Source organism: Diceros bicornis, chromosome 31, assembly GCF_020826845.1.
Source record: "Diceros bicornis minor isolate mBicDic1 chromosome 31, mDicBic1.mat.cur, whole genome shotgun sequence".
NCBI classification, from domain to species: Eukaryota; Metazoa; Chordata; class Mammalia; order Perissodactyla; family Rhinocerotidae; genus Diceros; species Diceros bicornis.
Genome location: NC_080770.1, coordinates 23,592,359 through 23,618,650, shown reverse-complemented (window position 1 = coordinate 23,618,650; position 26,292 = coordinate 23,592,359). Strand labels below are relative to the sequence as shown.

The window sequence follows — 26,292 nt, the reverse complement described above, 5'->3', positions numbered from 1 at the left end:
GGTTAGAATTCAGCTGCCCAGAAGAGAAAGGTATAAAGATGCTCCTCCTAAGATAAGCCTGGAGGAACCTTTTTTTTTTGACAATTCCTGGAAGGAAAGAGTGTTGTTCATAGCTTAAGTCCTCTGATTTTCCCCTGTGGTCCAAGGCAAGCTAACCTGAGTCTGTCTTATTTTTGAAGAAACCGGCCTTTTCTAAAGATGACATTCTTCCAATGGACTTGGGGACCTTCTATCGTGAATTTCAGAACCCCCCTCAGCTGAGCAGCCTCTCCATAGATATTGGGGCACAGTCCATGGCCGAAGACTTGGTATGGAAACCCCTTCCCCCACCACACCCCTTTGATGGTCATTCCTGCTCCACAGGCCTAGAAATTTCTTCCTGTTACTCCTCCTACCCCTCTTCTCCCATCTTCCCTATAACAGGAAAGAGATACTTTTAGACCATTATCTTCTTTTGATCACACTTGAGATTTGCATTGTGCCTGGCAGTCGTTATCTTGAATTTGCTTGCGCTCGCTTCCTCTTTTTCTCTGCACACTCCCAGCAGTACTGACACACTCCTGTTGTTTGGTGCCCAAGGTCTTCTACTTGCTGAGCCACGAACCAAGCTGCTCCAACAGCTCTTGCCTCAGCTGTTTAGCTTGCCAGGCAGATGCCAATGGTCCAGGGCAGAAGAAACGTGAGGCTGACTCTTGGTGTTCTTGCCCTTTCCGCAGACAGCCCATCCCTCAGCTAGCGGTTCTCATGCTTAGCCAGATGTCCTGGTACTAACTGTAATTACCACATCTCCGCCTAGGCTGTTTCCTATTTCCTGCCTCGAAGGACAGAGGACCGCCCTGCACAGCCAGAAACTCTGGGTGCCCCACACCACGAGATGCCGAGGTCCCTCTGCTTGAGGTGGGACTATCATCTCCTATATCGAAATTAGAGGAATGGCTCAAGACATAGGAATCTGGGAATAGCTGCCCTTGATTTCTTTAAACAGAAAAGCGTGCACAGTAATAATAACAATAGAGTAATAATGTCATTACTATTATTAAGATTTATCGAGGCTTTCTAGGTGCCAAGCATTTTTCTAAGTGCTTTACATGAAGCTTCAACAACGCTGAGAGGTAGGTTTTCTTATTAGCTCAGTTGACAGATGAGAAAACCAACACTGAACAGATAACTTGCCCGTGGTCACACCAAGCGGGCAAAACAAAGCTTTGATCCTGGAGAGTCTGGCTTCTGATTTTAGGCTTAACTACTGACTCCCCAGACTCTCATTTGAAATGTGCTTGGAAGGAACTGAACTCTGAAGGCTTTCAAAGTGACGCTGCAGCCGGTTGCCCCGGCCTCCCAGACCTGCCGGGCTGTCCGGTATGTCCAGGCCACGTTATAGGTTCTGAGGCAAGAGAGTGTCCCACCTTCCAAGTATGTTGTGCCTGTCAGGGAGTCTGCAGATGCAAATTCATCAGTGGAGACAGACCACCTGATTAAGGTCAAGTCTTTTTGTGTGTGTGAGGAAGATCAGCCCTGAGCTAACATTCATGCCCATCCTCCTCTTTTTGCTGAGGAAGACCGGCCCTGAGCTAACATCTATTGCCAATCCTCCTCTTTTTTTTTCCCCCTTTTTCTCCCCAAAGCCCCAGTAGATAGTTGTATGTCATAGTGGCACATCCTTCTAGTTGCCGTATGTGGGACGCGGCCTCAGCATGGCCGGACAAGCAGTATGCAGTATGTCGGTGCACGCCCGGGATCCGAACCCAGGCCGTCAGTAGCAGAGTGTGAGCACTTAACCGCTAAGCCATGGGGCCAGCCCCAAGGTCAAGTTTTTATTAAGAGTTGATTTCTGAGGGCAGTTAAACTTAACTCCTCATGGTTCTGTTTTCTTCTCTTTTTTTGTTGTTCTCTCTCAGCCCCCTCTCACCTCAGCTGGTGTAAAGATGCAGATTCCTAGGCCTCCCCACAGACCTGCTGAATCAGCATCTCTTGGGCCTGTGGTTAGGGCTCCTTATTCATGTGCCTGAAGGGGGTTCTGGTGCCCGGCACAGGATGTGAAGAAATCTTTCAGAACCTTTCCTTCATTTGTAGCACTCTGAACCTATTGTTTTATTCTAGTCAGTCTAATTGTGCCAACGATATCTCACGTGTGATTTCTCTATCATCCTGTTGTCCTCCATTTCTCTGTCAGCCTGGTCCTTTTCTATCTCATTAAGTGTGTGGCCCACTTGGAGTTCCTAGGCTGTTCTGTCAACCCTCCAGCCCCAACAAAACCCTGCTGGACATAAGCCTGCTGTCCAGTGCCTGCTCAGCTGCCCTGCCTTCTCCTGCTCTCCCAGCTCAGCCCTGCTGAGCCAGCTCTCTGCTGCGCTCCCTTCCTCAGCCCAGGGTGACTGGGCTAACTGCCTCATCAAAGCCCTACCTGAATAAGCAGCTTTTCTCTCCCCTCCCGGTACAGGACTCACTACCAGAGAAGCTGGCTGTGCACGAGAAGAATGTCCGAGAATTTGATGCCTTTGTAGAAACCCTGCAGTAAAAGTTGGTGTCCTCGAGTACCAGCGTCCCCTTTCTGTGGTCCCAGGAGACAAAGAGCCTCTCACTCATCAGCTGCTCCCATCCCTGGTCCTGCTCCAAGCCAGGTGGAGGGGAGGCTGGGGACCCCGACATCCCTGCTCTTGTACCTCCTGGAGACTCCATGGCAGCAGTCAAGCCCAGTAATAGCATTTGAGAGGACTCAGCCTCTGGCCCTGGAGATGGGAAGACCTTTTGTAACAAAAGGGCCCTCCACAGGGCCATCTGCTTACACTGCCCATCAGCATCTGCTTCACAAAGGTTGTCATCCTGTTCCTCCTGCTGCCGGCCCCCTGCCCTGGGGCTGCCCTGCAGCTGGCCCCTCGCCTGCCTGCTGTTACCATCACCATTTGACATTCCAGCTGGTGGCCCAGAGCCTGGGGTGGTGGCAGAAAGAGGAAGGAGTCGGTGCTGGGAGGAAGAAGGAAGGACTCCTTCAGGCTTTCTATGTTGTTTCCCTTAGTTCTGGTATCTTCTTCCTCTCTCTGCCCCTGTGCCTCTACTTTTGGCAGTATGACAGGCCTCCTACCCAACTCCAAAGTCAGCCATTCCCCCCTTGAAGGTGTGCCAGCTCATCCCTTAACAGAAGGTCTGAGCAGCCCTGGTGGCTGCCTGTGCTCAGCTCCTCAGCTACGTGGAAACACAGTCCTGTGTCTCTAGGATTCTGTCATTAGGCGTCACAGCAAAGGTTCTTCTCTTTCCTCTCCTCCCTCCCCATTGCTGCTCCTTGGTTATAGAACACGGTAATTATTTATTACTTTCAGAGAAATCAGATATTTTATAGAGAAAATATGTTTGAGGTTAGATGTTTTCACTTGGGGATGGTGGAGGGCCTCTCCCTGGGGCAGAGCCTCCTTCTGTGGAGGTTCCTCAGATTCTGGGTTGCTGCTCTGAGGATCTTCCTTCCCATATATATAGGGTAGGATCCAAGAAGATGGCTGGCTGAGGGCAACAGAACCTCCCAGAATCTCTGCATTTGAACTGACAACAGGCTTTACCTTGGACACTCACATATTCCTGGTGAGAGCCTTGAATCTCTCATAGCTTCTGCAGAGTGACTGACTCTGTTCTGGCAGCCCAGGAGATCTTGGGTGCCAAGTGTGTTGACTCCCCAGGTTTGTGCCACATACAGTGCCCAAGGGGCATTGTGTGTGCCCTGCTGTGGACCCGGGGAAGGCCAGACAGCCCCTCCTTCTGGGGTACTTGTTCCTGTTTCTTGGGGCTGAGTTACGGGCTTTTTCCTCTGTCTGCCTGGGCCTGGCTGCCACCTTCCTTTAATCCCGGGGTCTGTACACTGCCCTGAGGTTTACTGGTTGGACTGGTTCCTTGTTAAGAAACCAAAGCTGGGCATATGATTGACTTAACCCTTCAGGTATTGTTACTTGAGTAAGTCAAGTGCCTAGCTTCACCCACCTACCATTTGTCTCTCCCAGCCTAACTGGTAGTCCTGGCCCCGGAAAACGAGGCCTGCCCCCTTCCTCCTGGCCCACCTGGGGTATTCATTGGCAGCAGCTATTGTTCTGCTGTGGAGCAGGTGGCCCTCAATTGCTTGTTAGTAAATGCATGTGACATTGTTCCCACCTACAAGGCTGACCTCTGAGGGCCGGAGTAGGCTCTGATGCTGTCTCAGGCTGAGCCCTGCCCCTGTGCGTGCGTTCTGCTGCCACAAAGAAGTGTTCCCAGCAGTGGTGTCTAACTGGCCCTCCTATCTTTGGGCCAAAGCACACCGATGGCCTGCTAAACCAATCCAGATTTACCTGCAAGGCCCCAGCGCTGAGAGGGGTGAAGGCCCTGGCAAGTTTGATTGCCTCCCCCACCTGGCCCCAATAGCTCAGCTGCTGCCCTCCTTCCAAGGCCAAACATGGAAAGGCCTGTTAGCCATTGTCCTCTTTGACTCCCAACTGTTGGCCTCTGCAGGCAGCAGCCTTTCTTCAGGACCCCATCAGTGAGGCCAGGGAGGCTGAGCCCTGACTTTGAGCTGAGCCTGGGAGGAGCAGAGCAACTGTCAAGGCCGGCCCTTGCCCCTCAGCCCTGTACAATAAAAGGTATGAGCCCTAAACTGATGCCTGCAGCCCCCTCGGACTGGGACCAGTCATCTGTCTCCAGGTGGCAGAGTCCCTCCCGCTCCTCCAGCCTATCTTGTTTGGAAATACTGAGCTAGCCTTTAAAATGTATTCAAGAGATTTCCAATAAAATTTTTTCTGTACTTGACAGCCTCCTGTCCTGCAAGTCGTCTAAAATCCTAGCCAGCTCCCTCCCACTTCTGCAGGCCCAGGTCACCGGCAGGCTCTGTGGAGGGGGAAGAGCGTGCCGTGTGAGGCACAGGCAGGCTTCAGAGTCAGGCAGGCTGTTGGAGTATTGGGGTTTGGCCACTTCCCAGCTGTGCAACCTTGGGCGGGTCAGGAAACCTCTTAGAGCCTCCTCGTTTTCCTTGGTTGTAATGTTCCCGTTTCAGGGGCTTGTATGCAAATACTCAGTGGGATGATGTGTATGAAGTAGACATGCATATGAAGTACAATCGTAGTAAAATCTCCAAAAATGTAGGCCATTATCATCAGCTCTTTTTCCCCCTTTGCAGCACAGCTCACCACTCAGCCTGGAGGCAATCGCCTTTGGCTCAGCGGAAGGACAGTTGACAGGTCTCTGCCATGTTTCCAGCAGAAGCTGAGCGGGGAGTGTACTGGGGCTCCCCAAGCTGCCGGGGATCTGTTTGCTGATCTAGTGTGAGGGCTGTGGCTGAGCAAACCAGACAGAGGAAAGGGGCTGAGTGAAGCAGCAGGAGTCAGGGGCCTGTTCAGGTTTGCTTAGCTGCCCTGATCTGACAAACAGCTCAAGCCAGGGCCTGGGGGAGTCTCTGAGGAGCCTTGAACAGTAGAAGATCCCCATGGGGATTATTCCTGTGGCCCCCTGCGGGCTTCTGCGGCAGGCATCTCAGTCTGGCAAAGCAGCTCCTGCCTCCTAGTTTGTGCCCGCGGTGGAGGAAGGGAGCTGAAGGTAGAGCCAGCGTCCCAGAGGCAAAGGTGCTTCTAGAGGCTGGAGACTGGCTGCCTGACAGCCCTGGACAACTGCAGTCTGGGTGGCTCCCCACCCCCTTCAGGCTGACGCCAGGCCCCAGGACAGAAAAGGGCTGGTTAGAAAATTCTAAATTCAGGGGCCGGCACGGTGGCTTAGTGGTTAAGTTCGCCCTCTCTGCTTTGGTGGCCCGGGGTTCGCAGGTTCGGATCCCAGGCGCGGATTGACACACAGTTTATCAAGCCATGCTGTGACGGTGTCCCATATAAAGTAGAGGAAGATGGCCACGGATGTAAGCCCAGGGCCAATCTTCCTCAGCAAAAAGAGGAGGATTGGCAACAGATGTTAGCTCAGGGCTAATCTTCCTCACACACACACAAAAAAGAGTATTCTAAGTTCAGCCCAAACCTGGGGCTAAAAAGAATGGAGCCTGCCCACTGCTGCCATGAGGGGCCCTGGGAGCCCTTGCTTGTTAGTAAACTGCACAAGACATTGACCATGATACCCTACCACGCAGCCAGTCAGGACAGAGTTGTCCAACCCCTGGCTCAGGAATGGTGGAAAGACTGTCCCTGGTGTCCTCACTTTCAGTTGGGATCCCCAAAAGCAAAGTGTTCGGTTGCCCCATGCCTGACGACGGTGTCCCACCTCCTTTAAAGCATCTCCCTACACGTGGCCCCCAGAGGCCTGCTGTTGCTAAGGCAGGGCAGACTGGCTTTTGAGTCACTCAGCAGAGGCCCTGCCAGGAGCCCAACCTAAGTAAACAGCTCTCCCTGTTTCCCACTCCCTCTCTTGTTGTTGCCCTGGTCACTGTCCCTCTGTTGTAAACAGTCACCCAGCTTGGAGCTGAGCAGAGCCAGGGGGAGAGAGAGGCCGCCCGTGCCTTCTGTTTGAGCTGCCTAGATGAGGACCACAGTTGTGCAACAGGACCAGCCTCCTGGAGCTCAGTGCCTGTGTTTGTGACCACCATGTAACACCACCACTTGATCCTGCAGCTCTGGCCTGGCTCCCTCAGCCCAAGCAAGTGATGAGGAGAAAAAAGAAGAGGCCCGACAGGCCACCAAGGCCTCCTGATTGCAATCAGCAGGCAGGCAGCAAACAGCTGCAACTTGACCTTGACCACTGTGCCAAGTGACATTCTGACCGGCTCTCCCAGTGATAAACCATTTTTAAAAATTGTGGTAAGATACACATCACAAATTTTACCATCTTAACCTTTAAAGCAAAGCAAAACCTGCTCAAAAGAGGAAAGGAAAACTGGATCTTTCATAGCCTCCGTGTGACTAAGTGGCAGGCTCTCAGGCTGAGGGGAGGGAGGAGGAGCAGAATGGTCAGGAGATGAGGGTTCCAGTGCCGGCTGCTGCACGAGGTTGGGACTACCACTCGCTCATCTGTGAAATGATGGTCATTCTAGTTACTGCTGGGTACTTGCTCCATGTTATGTACTGTATACATTATTTCTGATCCTCAGAGAAATGAAGAACCAGTCTCAGAGGTGGGGCCAATTACGCGGCTAGTGCCAGTTAGAGCTGGTGGTGAATGACGGAACTAGGATGCAAACCTTGGTCTGACTCTGAAGCCCATACTGTCGTCCACCACAGTCCACTCCATTTTAGAGACAGAAGAGGCCCTGGTCATCAGCCACAGCACTTGGTGGCCAGTTGGAATGCTGCAGGTGCAAAAAATGGAAGGGGACTGTCCACACTTCTGAGCCTGGAAGATGGTCAGGAAGCTGGCTTCATGCCCACTCACAAGTGAACACGAAGAGGAAGGGGGTCAGAGGGACTGGGGAGGGGACTTCCTGAGGCCCCATCTGCTCTTCCAGAACCACACCACACTTCCCACCCAGTTCTGAACCTCTGTGCTCACTTCCTTAACAGCCAGATGGGCAGTTTCCATCTCCATTTTTATTGAAATACAAAAAGTGCAAAGGTGAAATACATGATTGGTGCCAAGGAAGTCATTAAATGTGAATGTGACCCCTCAATTCACAGCACAAGTGCCGCCCACCCCGCTCCCCAGGTACAGACCAGATAGATCCGCAGGCTCCCCAGTAAACGGGGCTGTGAGCAACACCTGATATACGAAGGAGGGCAGAAAGCAGAGGCCCAGGCCCCGGCTAGGGACACAGGGACTGATGGAGCCAGCAGCCACGCCAGGCCTGGGAGTCCTGACATGCCAGTGCCCTGGGGAGAGAGCCCAGTGAGGTCAGGGCAGGCCCCACCCGGCCCCCAGATGGAGCTGGGCTGGACACGCTACAGGGTCTGGCCAAGGCTGCAGGGCAGGGCCACTGTGCAGGTACTTCCCTGCTGCCAGGGGACCAGGTTGCAGGAAGGGGGGTCCCCAGGGTTCACCAGGAAGGAGTGTAATTCTAAGGGACACAGCTGGAATGAGGGATATCCATCATCATCAGGGTCCAGGTTTTCTGAAAGACACCAGGGCCCTGGGGCCCCACGTTCCTTGGGGGAGGTTGCTAGAACTCATCTGGCAGGGGCCAAGCTAATTAGCAAAGTCTCTGCCCGGCCCCTCCAGGAGCCCCCAGCTAAGGAAGGAGCCACCATGGATCCTGAGGCACTGAGTCATCTCTGGCCAGAGCAGGGACAGTGTGTCTCCACAACACACATGTCCCTAAGAGCCTCAGGCTGAGGATCTGTCCAGGTGGGAAGGGAGGCAAGGCATGGGGGGCTGAGACTGCTTGTCACTGGTCTGACCAGACACCAGGGGGCTCTCGGGGGTTATTTCAAATGGATGCTGGGACTCCGCCCTGTCATCCAAGCTGCCAGTCCTGGCAGAACCAGGGGGTAAGGACATCCTGAGGGCAGTACCACTTGGGAAAGGAGGACCCAGGATGTGTAGAAGAGAAGGCAGAAGTAGGAAGCCGACCTCGGCCTTGTCGTTCCTTAGCTGTGGAAATACCCAAAGCTGAGCCATTAGAGGCGAGGACAGGAGCAGGATGCTTGCACCCAGGCCTTCACCCAAACTGGGGAGCCTCAGCAGGGCCGGCCAGCTCAGCCTTTCATTCCCCAGCAATCAGGAAGGGGAGGACCAGCCCCAGCGACCAGCCCAGCCGGCAGTGATTTTGGCATCTGCAGTTGCCAGGGAAAGAGGCAGGAGAAAGCCAGAAAGGGGGTGCCAGGGCCAGTCCTTCTGCTGGAGAGCCAAGACCAGCTCTGCAGAACCCGGCAGGAGCCAGGGATCCAAGGAGGCAGTGAGAAGTATAAGGCGAAGAAAATGTCTTGTGGTTACAGCGAGGCCTCCAGGGCCGGAGACGTGGGCTGGACAGAAGGGGGAGGAGGAGCTGCCCAGCTGGCTGGCTCCAGCTTCTATCTCCCGGGGGCCTCATGGCCCCTTCCCGGGCAGGAGTCCCGGGCTCCTGTAAGGCTGATGCCAAGAGGAAGAGTCCAAACTGGGGCTATCAGAGAAGGGGGCTGGTGGGGCAGGGGCTAGTTTCAGAGCCCCTTGGAGTCAGGGCTAGGGAACAACTCCCACTGATGGTCCAGGAGGAACTTGGTGAAGGTGTTGATGGGATTAATGGCCTTGAGTGTGATCGCAGCATCCTTGGCCCACAGCAGATTAGGGCCGAAGACGACAGCCAGGTTAGTATTGGTCATTTTGTTGTGGTCAGAGTGGGCAGAAATCTGTGGAGGGAATCAGGGGGCTGCAGCAGGAAGCCACAGACCCTGCCTCCTGCACCCATGCCAGGGAGCAGCAGGGGCGGCAGCTCCTCCTCCCTTCCTCCCTCCTCCAGGTGAGCAGTCCAGCTGAGGCCGAGGTCTCACCTGCACCAGGAAGGCAGTGAGGAACTGAAGCACCTGGTAGTTCTCCTCAGGCAGCGTCCGGAGGACCTGCAGCGTCGCCTCCACTCTCTGGCTCTCGTCAATGTCTATGAGGAATGGGGGCCCAGGTTACAGGAGCCGGGGCCGGGGCCGGGGCCAGGCTGCTTCAGGAGGCCTTAACACGAGGCTAGAAGGGAGACCCCAACCAGACTTTCCTTGGAGGATAGGCCAGACCCACCTGCTCCGAGTCCAGCCCCAACCCGGCAGAATAAGCACAGAGCTGAGGAGGGAAGAGAGGGGCGGGCACTCACTGAGGAAGCTCACAACATGGGGGTAGAGGTCAAAGGTGAGCAAGGGCTCAGGAAGCTCCCGGAGAAAGGTCTTGAGGATGACCGCTGGCAGGTGCAACTCGTTGTACTGGTCGAAGTCCACAGGCAGCCCTGGGGGTGGGGGCGGGGGAGGAGGGATGGAGAGGAGCTGGGCCCCGCCTGGAGGCCTCCAGCCCATCCGGGAGGCCAAGTAGGCGCCACTGCCTGATTTCGCCCTCAGCCACAAGCCTCCTCCTCCCAGGGAGCTTCCTCTTGCACCCGCCTTCCCCTCTCCCGCTGTGACAAGGGGACCCAGGTTCAGGCCATCCGGGTGGAGTGGGGCCCCCCAGCACACACTAGTTGTTCCTCGCCTCTGAATGAACCTGAACCCAGGACCCAGGAGCCTGACCAATGAGGGAGCAGGCCCAGCACAGCCAGGCAGGAGTGGGACCCATGTAATTATGCCAAATGCCACAGAAACCTCTGACAGGAACAGAATCTGGGACCCTTGTTTTCAGGGCAGCAGAAGGCAGAGAAGCCCCCAGCAGTCACACACATGCCCCCAACCCCATCACACACACACGCGCGCATGCGCACACACATGATCTGTACCGGCCCTCTGGGCCTGGTCGCATCCCCCGGACCACTCACCCATGTTGTACTTCTGCTGCACTTCCCGTACAATTTGGGTGTTAGCCGACCGCCGGAAAATCCCCTCAGTGGTGAGAGCTGGGAACAGTGGGGCTGGTGAGTCTCAGAGCTCTGAGGCACTGTGGAGACTCCCCACCCATTCTATGTCTTGGGGTTCCAGTCAGGTCAGTGTGGGTGCTGACGCACGTGAGACCTCTCAGCCCTGCCCAGCTGAGAGGGGTCAGGGCTGAAGGGGAGGGCTGGACCCTGGCACTCACCGTGGGCCTGCAGGTAGGCAACGGTCTCCCGGATCACGAGCGGAATGGGCTCATGATCTGGGTTCTTGTCCCGGAGGCTGTGGGGACAAGGGCAGTGAGCTGGGTCTGTGGCCTTCCCGGTCCCCAGGCCCCAGGCCTGCCCACCTTTCATACTCACTGCTGCAACGAGACCCCAAATTGCTGGTTGGGCAGAGGGGGCCGTGGTGGCATGGGCTTGGGGGCTGTGGCAGGGCTCTTCTGTGTGGACTTAAGGAAGTCATCATACCTGAGGGAGCAGATGGGAGGGTCAGGCCCTCTCCCCAGCTCTGGTCACCATGGCAACCTCTGTTTGTCAGGCACTCACTGGGCTATTTACACGGGTTACTTCATTCAATCCTCATAGCAACCCTGCTTCACGCATGAGGGAGTGCAGACTTTAAAGAGATTCAGTCACATAGCTTTTAAGTGACAGAAATGGGATTTGAACTCGCCCTCTGACCCCACATGCCTTGGTACTCTTCTTGTACCTGCAGAGGCAGAACGGGAACTGAGGAGTGGGCATGGGAGGACAGGCACCAAGCTGGGTTCTGAATCACTACATTCGTTTCCTCTGTTTATCCGGGGGTTCTCAAGGCTTCCTCTCCCCTCGGCTGGCATGTCCTACCCCACAAACATGAGCTATGTGGCACGCACAGCCCCTGCCCCCTGCCTCACTTGAGCACTTGGCGAGGGATGCCCAGCTGCTCCAGCTTCACGTGCTCGCTCAGCTCACTCAGGTAGTTCACGTAGAAGATCTTCTGCCCAAACTTGAAGCTGCCGACGGAGGAAAGGGCACGGGTCGGGGAGTTGGCCTGCTTCGGCAGGCCTCCACTGTCCCCTCAGCAGCCCACCCAGATCAGACCGAGGCCCAGCCCCAACTGGTCTATCCCCAGGATGCTTGGCCTCCTCAGATTTCTGCTGCAGAGTTCAAGGGAAAGCCCAGGGAGACCACTGGCCCGCCCTCGGCCTGCTCACCTAATGATGGGCTTAAAGAGGATGAGCAGGGTCTTGATGAACATGGTGGGGTGCACGATGTACAAGGCCTTGATATTCTTCTTGTACCTGCAGAAGCAGAACGGAAACTCAGGAGTGGGCGTGGGAGGATGGGCACAGAGCCGCGTTCTGAAAGGATGTTTTCTGATTGGACTACTCATGGCAAGCCTGCGAAGTAAATGCCATTGTTGCCCCGCTTTACAGATTAGGAAACGGAGGCCCAGAGAGGTTAAGTCACGTGAAGGGTCACAGAGCGAGTAAGTAGAGAAATTGGGATTCAAGCCCAGGCTGTTCCGACTTCAGACTCTCTGTGTTTACCCAGGCGGGGGCACCTGCTTCCCCCTGGTATGGAATAAACTCCTGCCCAGGTGGAGGGCAGCCTGGAATCTGGCAGAGAGCTGGCTCCAGAGCCACCTGCCCCCAGGCCCCAACCCACTTGCGGTCAAACTCCCTGTAGGCATCGCGGAGCCAGCTGAGAGAGGGCTTGTTGTCACTGGTCAGGCCGTGGTGCAGGTAGAGCAGCGTGTAGTCACTCTCCACGTACTGGTCCAGGGTGTGCTTCAGGTACCTTCGAGAGAAAAGCCCTGCTCAGGCCTGCCCTGCGCACAAGCGTGGCCCCATTCAGACAAAACCCAGCACCCCAGGAACCTCCTGCTTCTCTCACACCCCGCCCCATGAGCCGCAGCCCTGCCGTCTCTATTCTGGCTGCATAATCAGTCGCTATGTTGTTGTGGAGGAGGTACAGGGTAGTGGCTGGGCTGGGCAGAGGAATAACAATAATAATATCAACAACAACAGCCCTCAGTTTCGAGCACTGACTAGAAGCCAGGAGACCAGGATCCATCTGGAGCCCTTTCACATACCTGCAGAAAAAATGGGAATAATACTTGCTCACAGGATTGCCCTGAGTCAATAATAATGACGAATCACCATTTGTCAATATTAAGGTTTTAGAGTCCGCCAAGCACTTTGCATACATTATCTCATGACTTCCTGGTAACAATTGAGGCTGACATTATCCCCTTCTCATGAGTGAGGGCAATGAGGCTCAGAGAGGTCAAGTGCTTATCCAAGGTCACACAGCTTGTGGTAGAGCCTGGAGGTGAACTAACTCCAAAGTTTGTGTTCTCGACCACAGGACAGCTCTGTCTTTTACACTCGAACTGGCGCAAGCTGTAAAACACTGTGCCTGTAGAGGGGATCGGGGTGGCCAGAGGGTGCCGTCCTCTGCTCAAGTCACTGGGCTTTTCATGGGCTGAAGAGCCATATCTCTGGGTCCCTATGCTCACGACATGATACCTAGCACCCCAACACAAACACAGCCGGTGTGGAGCCCACCTGAGCTGGAGAAGTAGGGAGGGATCGGACAGGAATTCCAGAAAGGGAGAGGATCCAGTGGAAAGCCCTCTTTCTGGTTAGCCGGCTCCCAGGCCCCAGCAGGATCACCACTCCAGGCTGAGAGGCTGGGCAGGCAGGAATGCTAAGGGCTTCGAAGGGGAGGCAGGGAAGGAGGGAAGGAGCCTTGAGAAGTGCCCAAGGATTGGACTACATGCCCAGATACAACCTCACCTGACCCAGAGAGGGTAACCTAAACACTGGTCCGTGGGTGCTGGGCCAGGCCAGTATAGGTGGGCATGTGAAGTGTCAAGAGCTGGATTATTAATGTGATTCCAACTGTTATTAACTAGGCAATAATTTATGCCTTACACACATGGAGCGCTTTGCAGTTTGCAAAGAGCCATCACATAAAAAGATGGCATTTTGCAATGACAAAATAGCAAAAATTGTAGTGAAACTCACTCATTCTTTGATGGACCTTTTGGAGGATGATCAAGTGATGTTTATCAGAAGCTATAAAATGTCCCTACTCTTTGACCCTGTAAAAATATGGCCAGGAATTTACCCTAAGGAAATAATCAGATGAACAGCAACATTTTTGTGGAAGGCTGTTTATTGCAGCCTGTTTTATAATGGAAAAAAAAAATGGAGCAGCAAGTTTGTCCAACAACAGGGAATTGGTCAAATAAATCACAGGCCATCTATAAATAGAATACCTCACAGGATGTTTCTGCAGACAGAACCAATCTGTGAAGTCAGAGGTCAGAACAGTGGTTACTCTTTGGAGAAGTTGTTGGAAGAGCAAAGGGAGGTTTGTGCAGGTGACGTGGTGTGTTCAGTTTTGAAAACCGATCAAGCAGTATACATTATCTCAGATTATACATAATCTGTAGGGATTATACATAATCTGTTCACTTTATCTATATTATATGTCAATCTATATTATATGTCTATATATATATATGTAATATATATCTATATTATATGTCAATAAAATGTTTTTTGAGGATGTCCTTAAAGAATGTTTAATGCTCAGAAGATAAAAACGTTTGTAAGATACAAAGCTGACTAGAGTTCTGTATATGTTAGGGAAAAAATAGAAAGTGAATAGGCTAAAATATTAACAGTGGTTTTCTCTCTGGGTGGTGGTTTTATGGGAGAATTTTTTTTTATAGTTGTCTATATTTTTTCTTTATAGCTACCTACATTTTTCTAAATTCTTGAAATTGTAATACTTTACAAATGTATACAATGGCATTTCACGTATATTATCTTACCTAAACCCCACACGACCCTGTGAGGTGTGCACAATTCTTATTTTTATAAGGCTCAGAAGGGACCAGCCCCCAAAGCACACAGCTAGTAAGAGGCAGAGCTGAAGTTTAATCTGTCTTCTGAATCCAAGCTTCAGGCACTTTCTATCTCAAGCCCCCAGATCTGGGTGGACAGCTGGGAAAGCAAAGTCTGAGATAAGCTGACGGAAAACAAGACGACTGGACTGATCCATGCTGGCGGCGCCTCCCTGCTGCCAGCAGAGACTGTGACCAGGCCAGGCGGGGGTGGGGCACCTGCCCAGGAAGGGACGGAGGACAGACAGGATGGATGGCAGAGGGCTTCCTGAAGCCGGAGGAAGCCTCGGCGTGGGGCGGCCTCACTCAGCAAGTTTTTTCCTGAAAACTGGGTGCTTTCCCATCGCCATCCTGACTTCCTCCCACTCGGACTACTATCTGGCCAGGAGTCTGTCACCTGCCTTGTCAGATGTGACGGAACCAGTGGGGAGGGCAGGTGACTCAGCCATCCTCAGGCTGCGCTCCTCGGCCTGTTCCCGGCAGGGCCACGTGGTGGGCCTGGGCAAGGCTCTGCCTGCCTGTCTGAGGCGTGGCGGGAGGAGGGCTCAGGTGGCCAGGAATAAAGAGCTCACACAAGGCAGGAGACTCAGCCCCGGTCCTGGCTCGGTCCTGGCTCACGGGGACCACAGAGACTCTGCACACAGGCCCTTCCCCTTCTGCTGACCCCCTGCCTTCCCCTTCTGCTGTCCCCGCCCCCCCCGCCCCCTACAGAACCATTCGGGATCCCAAAGAGCTGGTATGGGCAGTGCAGACATTTTCAACTGCAGGGAGTGCTTTAAACTGGTCAGGAAAGAGGTGCAAGATGGCAACCAGACACACACCGAGGAGCATCAGGAGGAAGTCAGTTATGGCTCTGCCTCCATGGGCGTCCTATCCATGCTGTGGGCCCAGTGCCAGCGCACTGGTGGCTCAGCAATGAATGTTTATCGGAACAAGGTCTGTCAAACTCCCGCTTTCAATCAGCCTTCGGACTTGCATCGGGAGATTTCTAGACCAACCAGAGCTAGTGCATATATTTGGCTAACAGAACCCAGAGAGGTACAGAAGTCAATGGCACCAAATTTGGCACAAAATAACACTAATTATCCATACAAATGATGAATGACTGCAGCCACATCAGATACCATATCATTATAATAATTAGGCCTCACATTTGAGCAGTATTTTACTTTTCAAAGCATTTTCATGTGCAATATCTCACTCCTACGAGGAAGAAGGGCTATATGATTATCCCTTGTGAAAAGTGAAGAAAAAGAGCCTTAAAGAGGTGAAGGCACTTGCCAAGGTTACACAGTTTCCAGGACTAGAACCCAGGTCTGATTCCTGGCCCAGTGCTCTCCCCTAAATGTAAAATAGCTCCCTCAGAAGAGGGGAGGCACTGAGGCGGTGGCCTGGCACCCCCGGGCAGGGAGGGACAGTAAGGAAAACGGCATCAGGTTCTACTGGGCATAGGTGCCACCACCTTCCCCATGGGTACTCACCCCAGGAGCTTGCTGTGGTCCAGCTGGTGGCTTGGGGGCATTCGGCAGGCACTAAAGACAATGATCTTCCGCCCATATTTGTCGTCTCCTAGGTGTGGAGAAAGATGGAGCACGGTGGGTGGAAGATGAACTGAGAGAAGCAGGGAGAGAAACTGAAAGGTACTGGGCCCGGAGACCTGGACCATGGAGCACAGGAGCCAGAGTGGCCCGTGCAGATCTACCTCTGGGCAGCTGCCTGCACTCACGGGTGTGTCGCTGAAGGAGGGACAGGTTGCTCTCAGGGCTAGTCTGCTGGGGTATAAGAAATACATGACTTTTAAAAAAGCCATTCCTGGTAGAAACAACTCAAATGTCCATCCATGGATGAATGGATAAGGAAAATGTGGTATATCCATGCAACGGAACATTGTTTGGCTATAAAAAGGAATGAAGTACTTACACATGCTACATTGTAAATAAACCTTGAAAACATTATGCTAAATGAAAGAAGCTAAACACAAAGGGCTACATACTGTATGATTCCCTTTGTATGAACTGTCTAGAATATGTAAATTTATAGAGACAGAAAGCAAATTAGTGGTTGCCAGGTGCTGGGAGGAGGGGAGAATGGAGACTGACTGCTTATGGGTACAGGGTTTGCTATGGGTATGGATGAAATTTTGGAACTAGATAGAAATGTACAACATTGTGAATGTATTAAATATCAGCAAATTGTACACTTTAACATGGTTAATTTTATATTAGGTAAATTTTACCTCAATTTAAAAAAAAGTCACACCCACCAAAGCAATTGTTAACTTGCTAAACAGTTATCTAAGAGTCCACGCATATTGCAGAAGCACCCCCTCTGAGCAGCATGTATTTGGGAAACTTCTTGAAGCTACCTTCTCAGGAAGTCTGAGACCACTGAGGAAATCAGTCTGATTCCTACTTAATACTCACGTCTCCTTTTTGACCTCTGACAACGCTTTCTGATTTTATTACTAGAGTTATTGATCACACTTGGCTCTGACTGAGTTCTACACATTTCTAAAAATCGTATCCTTTCCCATTAAGGATATTCTAAAGAACATGGAGTTCAGAGGAGTTTGTAATGCTGTGGGACAATGCTCATTTAGATGTATTCTCTCAGGGATGTTTGTCCAAAACTAGTCACAATTTGGTCTGACCATCTGGCTTTGTCATAAAGCCGGGCACTTCCAAGACATATGCTATTACCCCCCAAAGTGAGATGTTCTTCCAGGGTCAGTGTGGATCAGGGACCCCAAGAAAATCCCGATGGGAACAAGACCTGGTGCCCCCTGCCCCGTGTCCCAGGGACCTTCCCTTTATCTCTACCCTCATGCCTCTCCAGAGACACCAAACCACACTTGCCTAATTCCGACTGCTTCAGAGGCGAATAAAAGACCACTTACACAACCTGTGAAGTGCAGTAAGTCTGGCCTCCATCTCCCTCTGAGCATTAAGGATCCCCCCACGCCTTGCTGAGTGTCTCCTCCACATTTAATAAGCCATGATCTTGATGATTCTTCTTGGTTCATGACTTTACCCAGGAGTCAGTGCTTTTCTAAGTGGTTGCTAAGGCTCTGACTCTTCTCTAGGGCTAGGGCACGGCTCAGTGGAGAGGCTGATGGAGGCTCTGGAATGTGGGCAGGGTGGCTCCCATCCCTGCTGGCTGCACGGCTGGGTGTTTTGGCCTGAGTTAGCACCTCGCTCCCAGCAGTCTGCCTCGTATCCAGCCTCTCGATCAGCCCCTCCAACCCTCCATCTCCACCCAAAACACTGCCTGGCCTCTGTTGGCCCTGGAAGGTCCTAGCCAGGACCCTCCAAGAATTTCCTGGGTCAGGGTCTGAGCCCGGCCCACCAAGCCCAGAGAGAGGCTGTTCTCCCATGTAAACTGCCCCAACTTCTAGCCCTGGAGAATTATAAACAACTACCTGCCCCCAACTCTCCTGCCTTGACTCCTCCTTTCCTCCTGAACCCCACCCCAGACATACTCTCTGGGCCCCCAGTCCTGTAAACGGCTCACAGGACTCTCCAGGCTCCGCCCTGCTTCTCTCCAGGCTCACACCACACACACTTCCAACACAGAAGTGCTTACAGCCCTGTACACATCAGGCCGCTTTGAGCCTCTGCTGTTTGTCACACCAGACAGAACTTCCTCTAGACAATTCTGCTCCCCTCCTCTAGGCTAACTCTTTGGAATCCTTAAGACTCATCCCAGGCATAACCTCCTCCCAGAAGCCTGTGTCCTCTCCTCCTTCCCCCAGACAGGTTAGCTGCCCCTTGTCACGGCTCCCAGCCTGAGCCATCATCCATCTGTCATGACACCTGGACTCCTGTCTAACTGTTTATGCGCCTGTCTCCTCTCCTGGCTTATGAGCAGCTCAAAGACAAGGACTGTGTCTCATCCATCTTCGAATCTCCCGTGCTGGTCCAGAGCCCAGCACGTGGCCGGTATTCAATAAATGTTGGTAGCCTGCACAAAGTCACAGGTCAGCATTACATGGTATGCTCAGCTCTATTTCTGAGTTTGTTCACAATGCTATCTAGGTTATGAGACTGCTTTAGACAGTGAGTTTCCCAAAGCATGGGACAGACTTTTCCAGACTTACAAGTCCACCTTAAAAGGTCCAGCTCCATCCAGCAGCAGGTCTGTTTGGAAGGACCAGGTGCCACCCGCTCTCTTTCATACCCTTGCCTAATCCTGATGTCCTGGGTTCCTTCCAGGCCAGCCAGGGGTGGCTCTGGGCCTGCTCTGATTCACTTCCCACGGGCTCTGACAGGAGAAGGAAAAGCAGACCGGCAGGCACGAAGGGTTAGACTGGCAAGTACAGCCTCATGTACAATCTGGAGCTCAGAAACCCCCAGGCCTCCATCCACGAGTGTGTGAGGGGAGGGACGTCATCTCCCTCCTCCCCTCTAAGCAGAGGAAATGCCCAGGATGTAGGACAAAAATACCGGGAGGAGCATGGGGGATTCCAAAAGATTCTTTCCATCCCTGACCCCTAACAGTAAGGCAGCCCTCACTGGCTTGCAGATTTGAGGACTCAGGCAGGGCAGAAAGTCTGAGCTCATGGGGCTCTGGAATTTAAAGAGCTAGTAACTGGTTAAGCAAGCAACTGGGGTGAGGGGTAGGGCCTGTGGTTCCATCGCTCAGCTGGCCCCAGCACCTTGTAAATGAGAAACTCTGGGTTCTCAACCAGGGCTCCACAATGGGCATCTGCCAACGCCGTGATGTTACATGAAAAGTATGACAAGTACAGGCACATGTTTTCTAATGGAAGAGGTCCCACCTTTCATATTCTCAGAGAGGACTCGGACCAGTTTTAAGCACGACTTTACTGGACTGTATGCTCCTCGAAGGAAGGAATGTGTGTTTTTCCTCACTGAATCCTCAATGCTGACTACAGGGCTTGTTCCAGTAGGTGTGCTATAAATGCATTTTGAATGAAGCCCCGATGGGGAGGGGGGGCAAAAAGAGGATCAGTGAGGGGCTGGATGGCAAGACTCCCAGACAGGCGAGCCATGAGATACGGGCAACACCAGGCTCTAGCCCTGCACTCCCCTCCTGGAGTGGAGTCCCAGTGCCCAAGCCCTTGGGTGGCTTGGGCATTTTCCAGCAGGCAGGGTGACTGCTTCTAGAAGAAGCATTTGTAGAAAGGCCCGGAACTCCTCTCCTGATCTCAGAAGAGAACAGACTTCTGCCCTAGAGATTGAAGGGAGAGAAGGAGCTGGTAGGACTGGAGTCTCAGTCCTGGGGGCGAGGCTCAATGAGGATGAGGCACAGCATTTGTGGAAAGCCCCAGAAAAAGAGCAGCCACCAGAGAACGAAGCCTCTGCATTCCCCAGATACCGATCAGGAACTCTCCCAGGGAGGCCTGCGTGTTAAAGCGAAGTGTAGCTACTCCAGCAGGCATGCTGGGAACCCTAGTCCAGCCACCCACCCTGCCCACAACCTGCAGAGCAGGCCAAGGAGATGGGAGGTGGGGGCTGGGGCAGCATGCTGGAGCCAGCTCACACAATTGTTAAATTGTTAAATTGTCAGGAATATTGCAAGCTAGTTGACATCATGTGGTAGTCTGAAATCTGCTGTGGTAGAAATTGCAAATGCAGCAAATAACAGCTTTTTTTTTTTCCTTTTCTGGAGGGCCAACTGTTAAACGTTTACCAGAACACCACTGGAGAGAACCCACTTGGACTGGGTCAAATTTGACTGTGGAACGTGACAGCCACCACTGGCAAGGAGAACAGAAGCTGCAGAGGAGTTGGGGACATAACCTGTCCTCCCTGCCAACGTGCGCTCTTTCACTGGTTTCTAATGCCAGGAAACTGGCCTCTTGGGACATCACCGTGGTCTCATCAAACGAGTCTCACTCTGGCCGTGTCAATCCAAACTCCTCTCACCAGTCAGAGGGGCACACACATTGGGGGCAGCCCTACCAGAGGGGCCCTGAGTCAGCACTCAAGTCGGGCATTGCTCACAGCCAGCCCCCCCCACCCTCCATGGACACGGCCCCTCCTTCCCCCGGCGCTCCTTTCCCTTTGTGCTCTGAATGTGTCCAAACACAGTCCCCGCCCCATCAAACTGCCCATAAATCCTTTGCTATTTCCGGCTCCCAGTCACTGCCAGCTCCCAGCTCCCCAGAGTGGGGCTGCAATTAAGCCGGCCCCACTTGGCCTCCACCGAGAGCCCTTCCTGATTCACAGCCCAGAGGCCAAGCACAGAGAGCCAGGAGCGCACCTACCTGGCTCGGCCCCCTCAGGCCCATCGCACCCTGGGGAAACAGAAACATGTTGCAGCTCTGCTTGCAGAAGGAAGAGGGGTCACCCGGCGGGTGCGGGTGGGCCAGCCTCCCCTGCTCTGCCCTGTGACTTGGCCACACAGGCCTGGAGGATGTCAGGATAGAGACTCCTTCACATTGGACACCCACCATGCCCCAGGCAAGTCCATCTTTGGGAGAGAGGAGAGAAGGTTCTGAACCTTCAGGTGACTCTCCTGTGCCCAGGTCAGGACTAGGCCAGGAAAGAACTCTCAGCCTTGCTTCTGCAGGGGTGAGAAAGGCCACGGCCAAGGCCCCCAACCCAGACCAGGGCAGGCTCCAGGAACACAGATGCCATGGAAACACCTTTGACAGTAGGGGCAACCCTCTCAACTGCCCCATCCCTCTCTGAGCCCAGCATTCGGGAGAGATGGAGCTCCCTGCCGCATCTCCATGGCCAGATGCCTGCAGACCCCTCAGCCAGCACCACACTGGGCTCACGGGACATGTGCTACCAGGATCTCTTGCCCACCCCAATGCCTCAGAGCAGGACCATGCTGTTACCCTTGCTTCTAGCTGCCTGGCCTCACCAGTGAGGACAGACAACCATTCGGGGAAAGACAAAGGATCCTACAATTCCAATTTCCTCTTCGAGCAACAGGACCCTAAAGGCAGCCACCAGGTCATCACCAGCCTTGCTACCTCCTCCACTCCTGGAGTGTTCTGGGTCCTGCCTTATGAACAGGAGGTGGGAGCTCACTGAGCTGAGACCCAAAGGGGGCTCTGCACCTGTTCTCAGCCAGGTAGCGCATCTGCCAGGAACTTGATGCTCCAGGGGTCACGTGGCCCCTAACTTCTGGAAGGAGGCTCTGCCATTCCAGACTTCCTTGGAGGCAGGGGATCCCAGGAGGGACTGGGGCCTCCCTGATCCCCAGTAACTGATGGGGTGGAAAAGCTGACATGCAGGCACAGGGAAAGGAGGTGAATGACCACTTATTTAGGGCCAACTACGTTCTGGCTCCGGGCTAGGCTCTGACATACATTCACTATTGTAATCCTCTCAGCAACCCTGTGAGGAAGAAACGAGTTCAGACAGCAGAGCCGGAAATCAAACGGGCTTTCTGACTTCAAAGTCACTAGGCCACAGTGCCTCTCACACACCGTCTGCCAGTGGAGACAATGGGGTCACAGGTCAGGATGTGGTTGCAGGTGAACAGACCAAGAGGCCATCACAATCAAGCCTGTGATTTTAAAGACTGGTACATGTGCTCAGGAGTCCCAGGGTCAGGGGTCAGACCTGCCCCTTTCCCACAGCCCTCCCCCCCCCAGGAGGGGCACAAGGGGCTCTCTTCCTCGTGCCAGGAGTGCAGACTGTGAGGAAAGAGGTGCAATACTGGGTGTGCTCACCTGCCACCTCCACAATCTGGTGCCGGGCGATGTCATAGTAAGGGTCGTCCCACTTCAGGTGTGTGACAGGTTCCGGGGAGCTGCTTTTGGAGTCATCTGAGGAACACAGCAAAGTCAGTGGGTCATCTGGGGGCTGGTACAGTGTTCTCCCTGAGAGTCGTGCTCTTTGGTCCTCCCCCTAGTAAGGCTTGTGCTCCCAGCCCCACCCTGGGACTGGTCTGCTTGCCCCCATCCTGCCCTCCTGGGGTCTTCTCTTCTAAGGTGCCTGAGATCTGGCGGTGCCCACCTGACTTGGGAAAGTCGGGCATTTCGTCCGAGGGCCAGTTCTTCTCATCAATGGAGGCTAGCTTCAGCTGATTCAGAGCCTGGCTGGCGTCATCCAGGGTCAGGTCGTCCTGAAGATCTGAGAGTGGGTCCATGGCCATGCCTGTTCCCCACAGCCTCACCCCACAGAACCTGAAGAGAAACCTGGGAAGGGGGGGTGGCAGGTCAATGACCCCCTCTTTTCACCTCTAACTTCTACAGCAAGCCCTCCTGCTCCCACTCGTTCTTACCCCAAGCTCCCTTGTTCCTATTCCTCAACACTTCTCATCCTTGCCAAGAGCTCCATGTAGCTTCCGGTCCTCCTGGCTCTACAGTTTTCTGACACGTTGCCAGAAAAGGCAGCTGGGACAGAGGATGGCACAGCTCAGTGCCTGCCTTCGGGTCCTCCAGCTGGATAGCCAAGAGCCGTGCCAGGCCCTGTGCTGCCCACTGCCCAGCTGGTTCAGTCATGCAGTCCCAGCTGCAAAGGGTAGAGGTCCATGTCCCTTTCCACATGGGTCATAGAGCAGAGAAGCTTCCCAGGCCCCAGCAGTTAGAAGGTAGAGATGTTGCAAGAATCTTAGGAGCACAGGGATGCTCCAAACCCCATGCCTGAAAAAGGTCAGCTGTGGCCTTGGCCACTCCATCCCTGACCCCTGGCCTAGGGAAGAGGAGGTGGCCAGAGACCACAGGGTCCCAGAAAAAGGCCATGGCCGAGGGGCCCAGCTGGGTTTGTCCCCGGGACAGAAAGCAGGAGCAGGGGATAGGATCTGCCTGCCAGTCATAGCAGACAATCTGCAGGCTCCTGGGGGCTCCCAAGCTCACTCTAATCTGTGGGGAGCTCCTGACGCTAGTTTCAAGGTGGGAAACATCAACAGACTGTGCCAAGGATTGGAGGGCACAGATGGGAAAGGGGGCAGCCCACGACATCCAGAGGGCTGAGATAAAAGGAGGTGAAAAACAGAATAGCAGCTACAGCAGGCTGAGAGGGAGAAGAGCCGACTCCGAACCTGGGTTTCCCCAGGTCTGGGGTCTGGCTGTAAGGATGTGACTGCATGCGGCCTGGGGGCAGCACCTTCTGTCCTCAGCCCTAAGGGGAAGGCAATCCCTCTCTCATCACGAGCTCACCATCTGGGTGAGGGAGGGGAGTTTCAATTCAACCCACTCAGTCCAACCCCAGAGAAGAGGCTACTCTAAGCCCGCTGCATTCCTGAAGCCCAAAAATGACATATATGGTCAGAGAATCAGCAGAACAGATAAGGAGTGCAGACAAGACCCAGGCGTGGGTAGGAAGAAGAGAGGAGAGCTGCCAGCAGAGATCCAGACCCTGAACACCCCTGGGCTCTGAGGCTACATGACAACCTCTTGCACACATCACAGCCCAGCCGAGGACTCTGGATGGTAAACTGGCTCCCTGTGCCTAGCAACCACCACCCTGTTACCACGGCAACCACACTGCTTCCGTGGCAAAAGCTGTTTCAAGCTCCTGAGGCAAAGCTCAGCAGCTGAACAGCCAAAAAAGAATCTTCTTCTTCCCCTTCCTCTCCTTTGGCCTTATCTGCTACTCTTACTCACTCCCGCTGCTTACCACCAAAATATAAGTCCCTTCCCATCAACACAGAGAAAGACGACCCTCTCTTATTTGGGAATGCACTTCTCTCAGGAAGTGCTGCTGAGCCCCTCACCCCAGTTCCCTCCTTCCCCTTCAACCCTCCAGTGCAGGCAACCCTCAGTCTTGAGGAATCCACTCCTGATTCATCTACATGTCCCATTCAACAAGGAGGCTGTGAAGGCTCCCCAAAAGGGGACCCCACTGGGTAAGAGGCACAGAATTCAGCTCAAAGTGACTCTCTCTGGGCCTGAGTCTTCTCTCCGTCTCTTCTCTCTGTCACTGCCCAGGCACCAAGTGCTCCTTCAGCCCTGCCCCTAGCTATCCCAGAGAAGTCTTTCTGCACACAGTGGGCGCTTGATGCAAAGAAAAAGGCATGGGATGAGGTATATGGAGAACTGGATTCTAGTCCTGCTTAAGCCAATGAGTTGCAAAGATGCTGGGCGATTCCTCTTCCTATCTGGGCCTAAATTTATTCATCTATAGAAGTGAAGGTTCCTCCCAGAAATAGAATTCTCCAGTGTTCTAAAATACTTGTGCTGAAGTGAACAACAGAATTAGAAGGAGCAGCTGGGAGCTGAAGTATACGTGAGGGAGGGAGAGAGATACCCTCTAAAAGGGAGCCGAACTTGAACGCCATCTCTTTTCCAGTAACTCCTCCTCAATTTCATCAGTTCTTCCAGGACTGACCCCTCCCCCGCTCTATGACCTCCTTTTCCAGAATAACTAAGCACAGTCGTTCCCACCTCCCCAGACAGACTGGCCTCTCACACCACCCTCCAACCCAGCTGTTGGCCTCTGTGAGCCCAGAAGCTTAGCTCCCATTCAGCGGGAGGGTGAGGGAAGCTAGTGTAGGGTAATTCTAACATAACGTAGTGGAAACAAAGCATCCTGGCTGCCTAAGACTCCAGTCACCTACAAGCCCCGCTCCACTCTGTGCAAAATACTCCTTACTTTGAGATTAATTTTTCCCTTCTCAGTAGGTAAAACATCTACCTTTACAAAAAGCTTTGAGAATCACGTTAGGCGGAGATTTAACCTTTGGGAAGTCCTGGACCTCTCTGAAATTCTGATGAAATTTGTGGCCTTTTTAACTAAGAGAAATCAGCACAAGCATGAAATCTTGCATGCAATGTTAAGGGGTTCACAGGCCCTCTGAGAATCACTGTTTAGGAATCCTGACCTGCACATATGTATGCTGATGGATGGCAACTAGACTTGGTGGTGAACACAATGCAGTCTATACAGAAGCTGAAATATAATGATGTATACCTGAAATTTACACAATGTTATAAACCAATGTGACCTCAATAAAATAATAAAAACGTGGGAGTCTGGGGGAAAAAAAGAACCCCTGAACTAATGAGAATTACATCTGGCACATGGCAGATGTTCAATCATTTGTTGAATGACTGAATGAATTAATTTATCTCCTAAGTCGAGAAGAGAACCAACATTTGTTGAGGGTCTATATAGCACCATCAACTGGACACACAACTTCACAACAGCACCAGTGAGGCATGTACTACTAACCCCATTTTACAGTTCGAGGAAAGTGAGGACCAGAAAAAATAAGCAAATTGCTTAGGGTCACACAGCAGAGTCAAGATTTTAATCCATGTCTGTCTAAGGTGGTCTCTGTGCAAATCAATCCCTCAATAATTCTCTAAGTGACTGTCATTCACGTGATTCTCGAGGTTCAGAGAGGTTCTACAAAAGGGCAAAGTATAGCCTTTCTCCTAATCTCCTCCGCGAAGAACTGAGATAACTCGAACTCGCATTCTCTGGTGTTGGTTGGGATCGCCTTCCTACTTGGGGCTCCAGAATTTCAAAAGCGCAAATCCCAAAATACAACAAGATTTCAACTACAATCTCGTTTGCATAGAGAGGTTTACAAAACCCGAATGTTGGGCGTAATTACTCCATTTCACAGATTAAGAAATACAGATGAAAGCGTGGCCTAATAAGTAGCAGGGTGGAACACTTCCCCCAAATTTCTTGTTCTTTGCGCTTCGCCAGATCAGACCAGGGAGACTTCTTCCCGTGGGCTTTCTCTACGACAGCGATGTGACCTGCACTCTACCCCGGGGGGAGCAGGAGGAAGGCAGTGAAGGAAGTGAAGTTCTCTCACTGCAGACCCGGGAGAGGGGCAGAATCCCCGCAGCGGGAGGGCCAGGTTCTCAGGCCCCATCCCACCCCTGCTCCTTTCCTCGGATCCGCCTAGATCCTCCCCATCCGGACCCCATCCCTTCAGATGACCTGGACAGTCCCCTCCCTTCCCCCACCACACCCAGGGAGACCCCGCGCCCTGCAGCTCACCGTGGTCAGGCACTGCTCCTTCTGCCACGCCTGTCAAAGCTCGGCAAACATCCGGCTCCGCGGTAGAACGGGTACCGCCTACTCTCTGTCTCCTCGCTCCCCAACCACTTCCGCCACACCTCCAACCCACTTCCGACCGGCTGCCAGGTCCAAAC

General features: G+C 53.2%; 2 protein-coding genes across 8 annotated transcripts in view; one reads left to right on the top strand and one right to left on the bottom strand.

The window, feature by feature from the left end:
- The window catches only part of ATG13 (autophagy related 13), a 48,210-nt gene extending 43,451 nt beyond the window's left edge, over positions 1 to 4,759 (top strand). For all 7 annotated transcript variants that reach the window (XM_058527027.1, XM_058527025.1, XM_058527024.1 and 4 more), the window contains 2 exons: positions 180 to 308; positions 2,441 to 4,759. In XM_058527027.1, the coding sequence (XP_058383010.1) occupies positions 180 to 308; positions 2,441 to 2,518 (207 nt within the window). In that variant the 3' untranslated portion in view covers positions 2,519 to 4,759. The remainder of the gene's footprint in view (positions 1 to 179; positions 309 to 2,440) is intronic.
- Positions 4,760 to 7,452: 2,693 nt separating this feature from the next.
- ARHGAP1 (Rho GTPase activating protein 1) lies at positions 7,453 to 26,225 on the bottom strand. Its single transcript, XM_058527028.1, has 13 exons — positions 26,138 to 26,225; positions 22,193 to 22,374; positions 21,907 to 22,002; positions 15,737 to 15,824; positions 12,005 to 12,136; positions 11,551 to 11,637; positions 11,251 to 11,349; positions 10,715 to 10,822; positions 10,558 to 10,634; positions 10,301 to 10,378; positions 9,653 to 9,781; positions 9,345 to 9,448; positions 7,453 to 9,203 (listed from the first exon to the last, which is right to left on the bottom strand). The coding sequence occupies exons 2-13, from the start codon at positions 22,329 to 22,331 to the stop codon at positions 9,015 to 9,017; spliced, it is 1,326 nt and encodes a 441-aa protein (XP_058383011.1). The 5' UTR covers positions 22,332 to 22,374; positions 26,138 to 26,225; the 3' UTR covers positions 7,453 to 9,014.
- Positions 26,226 to 26,292: the final 67 nt, after the last annotated feature.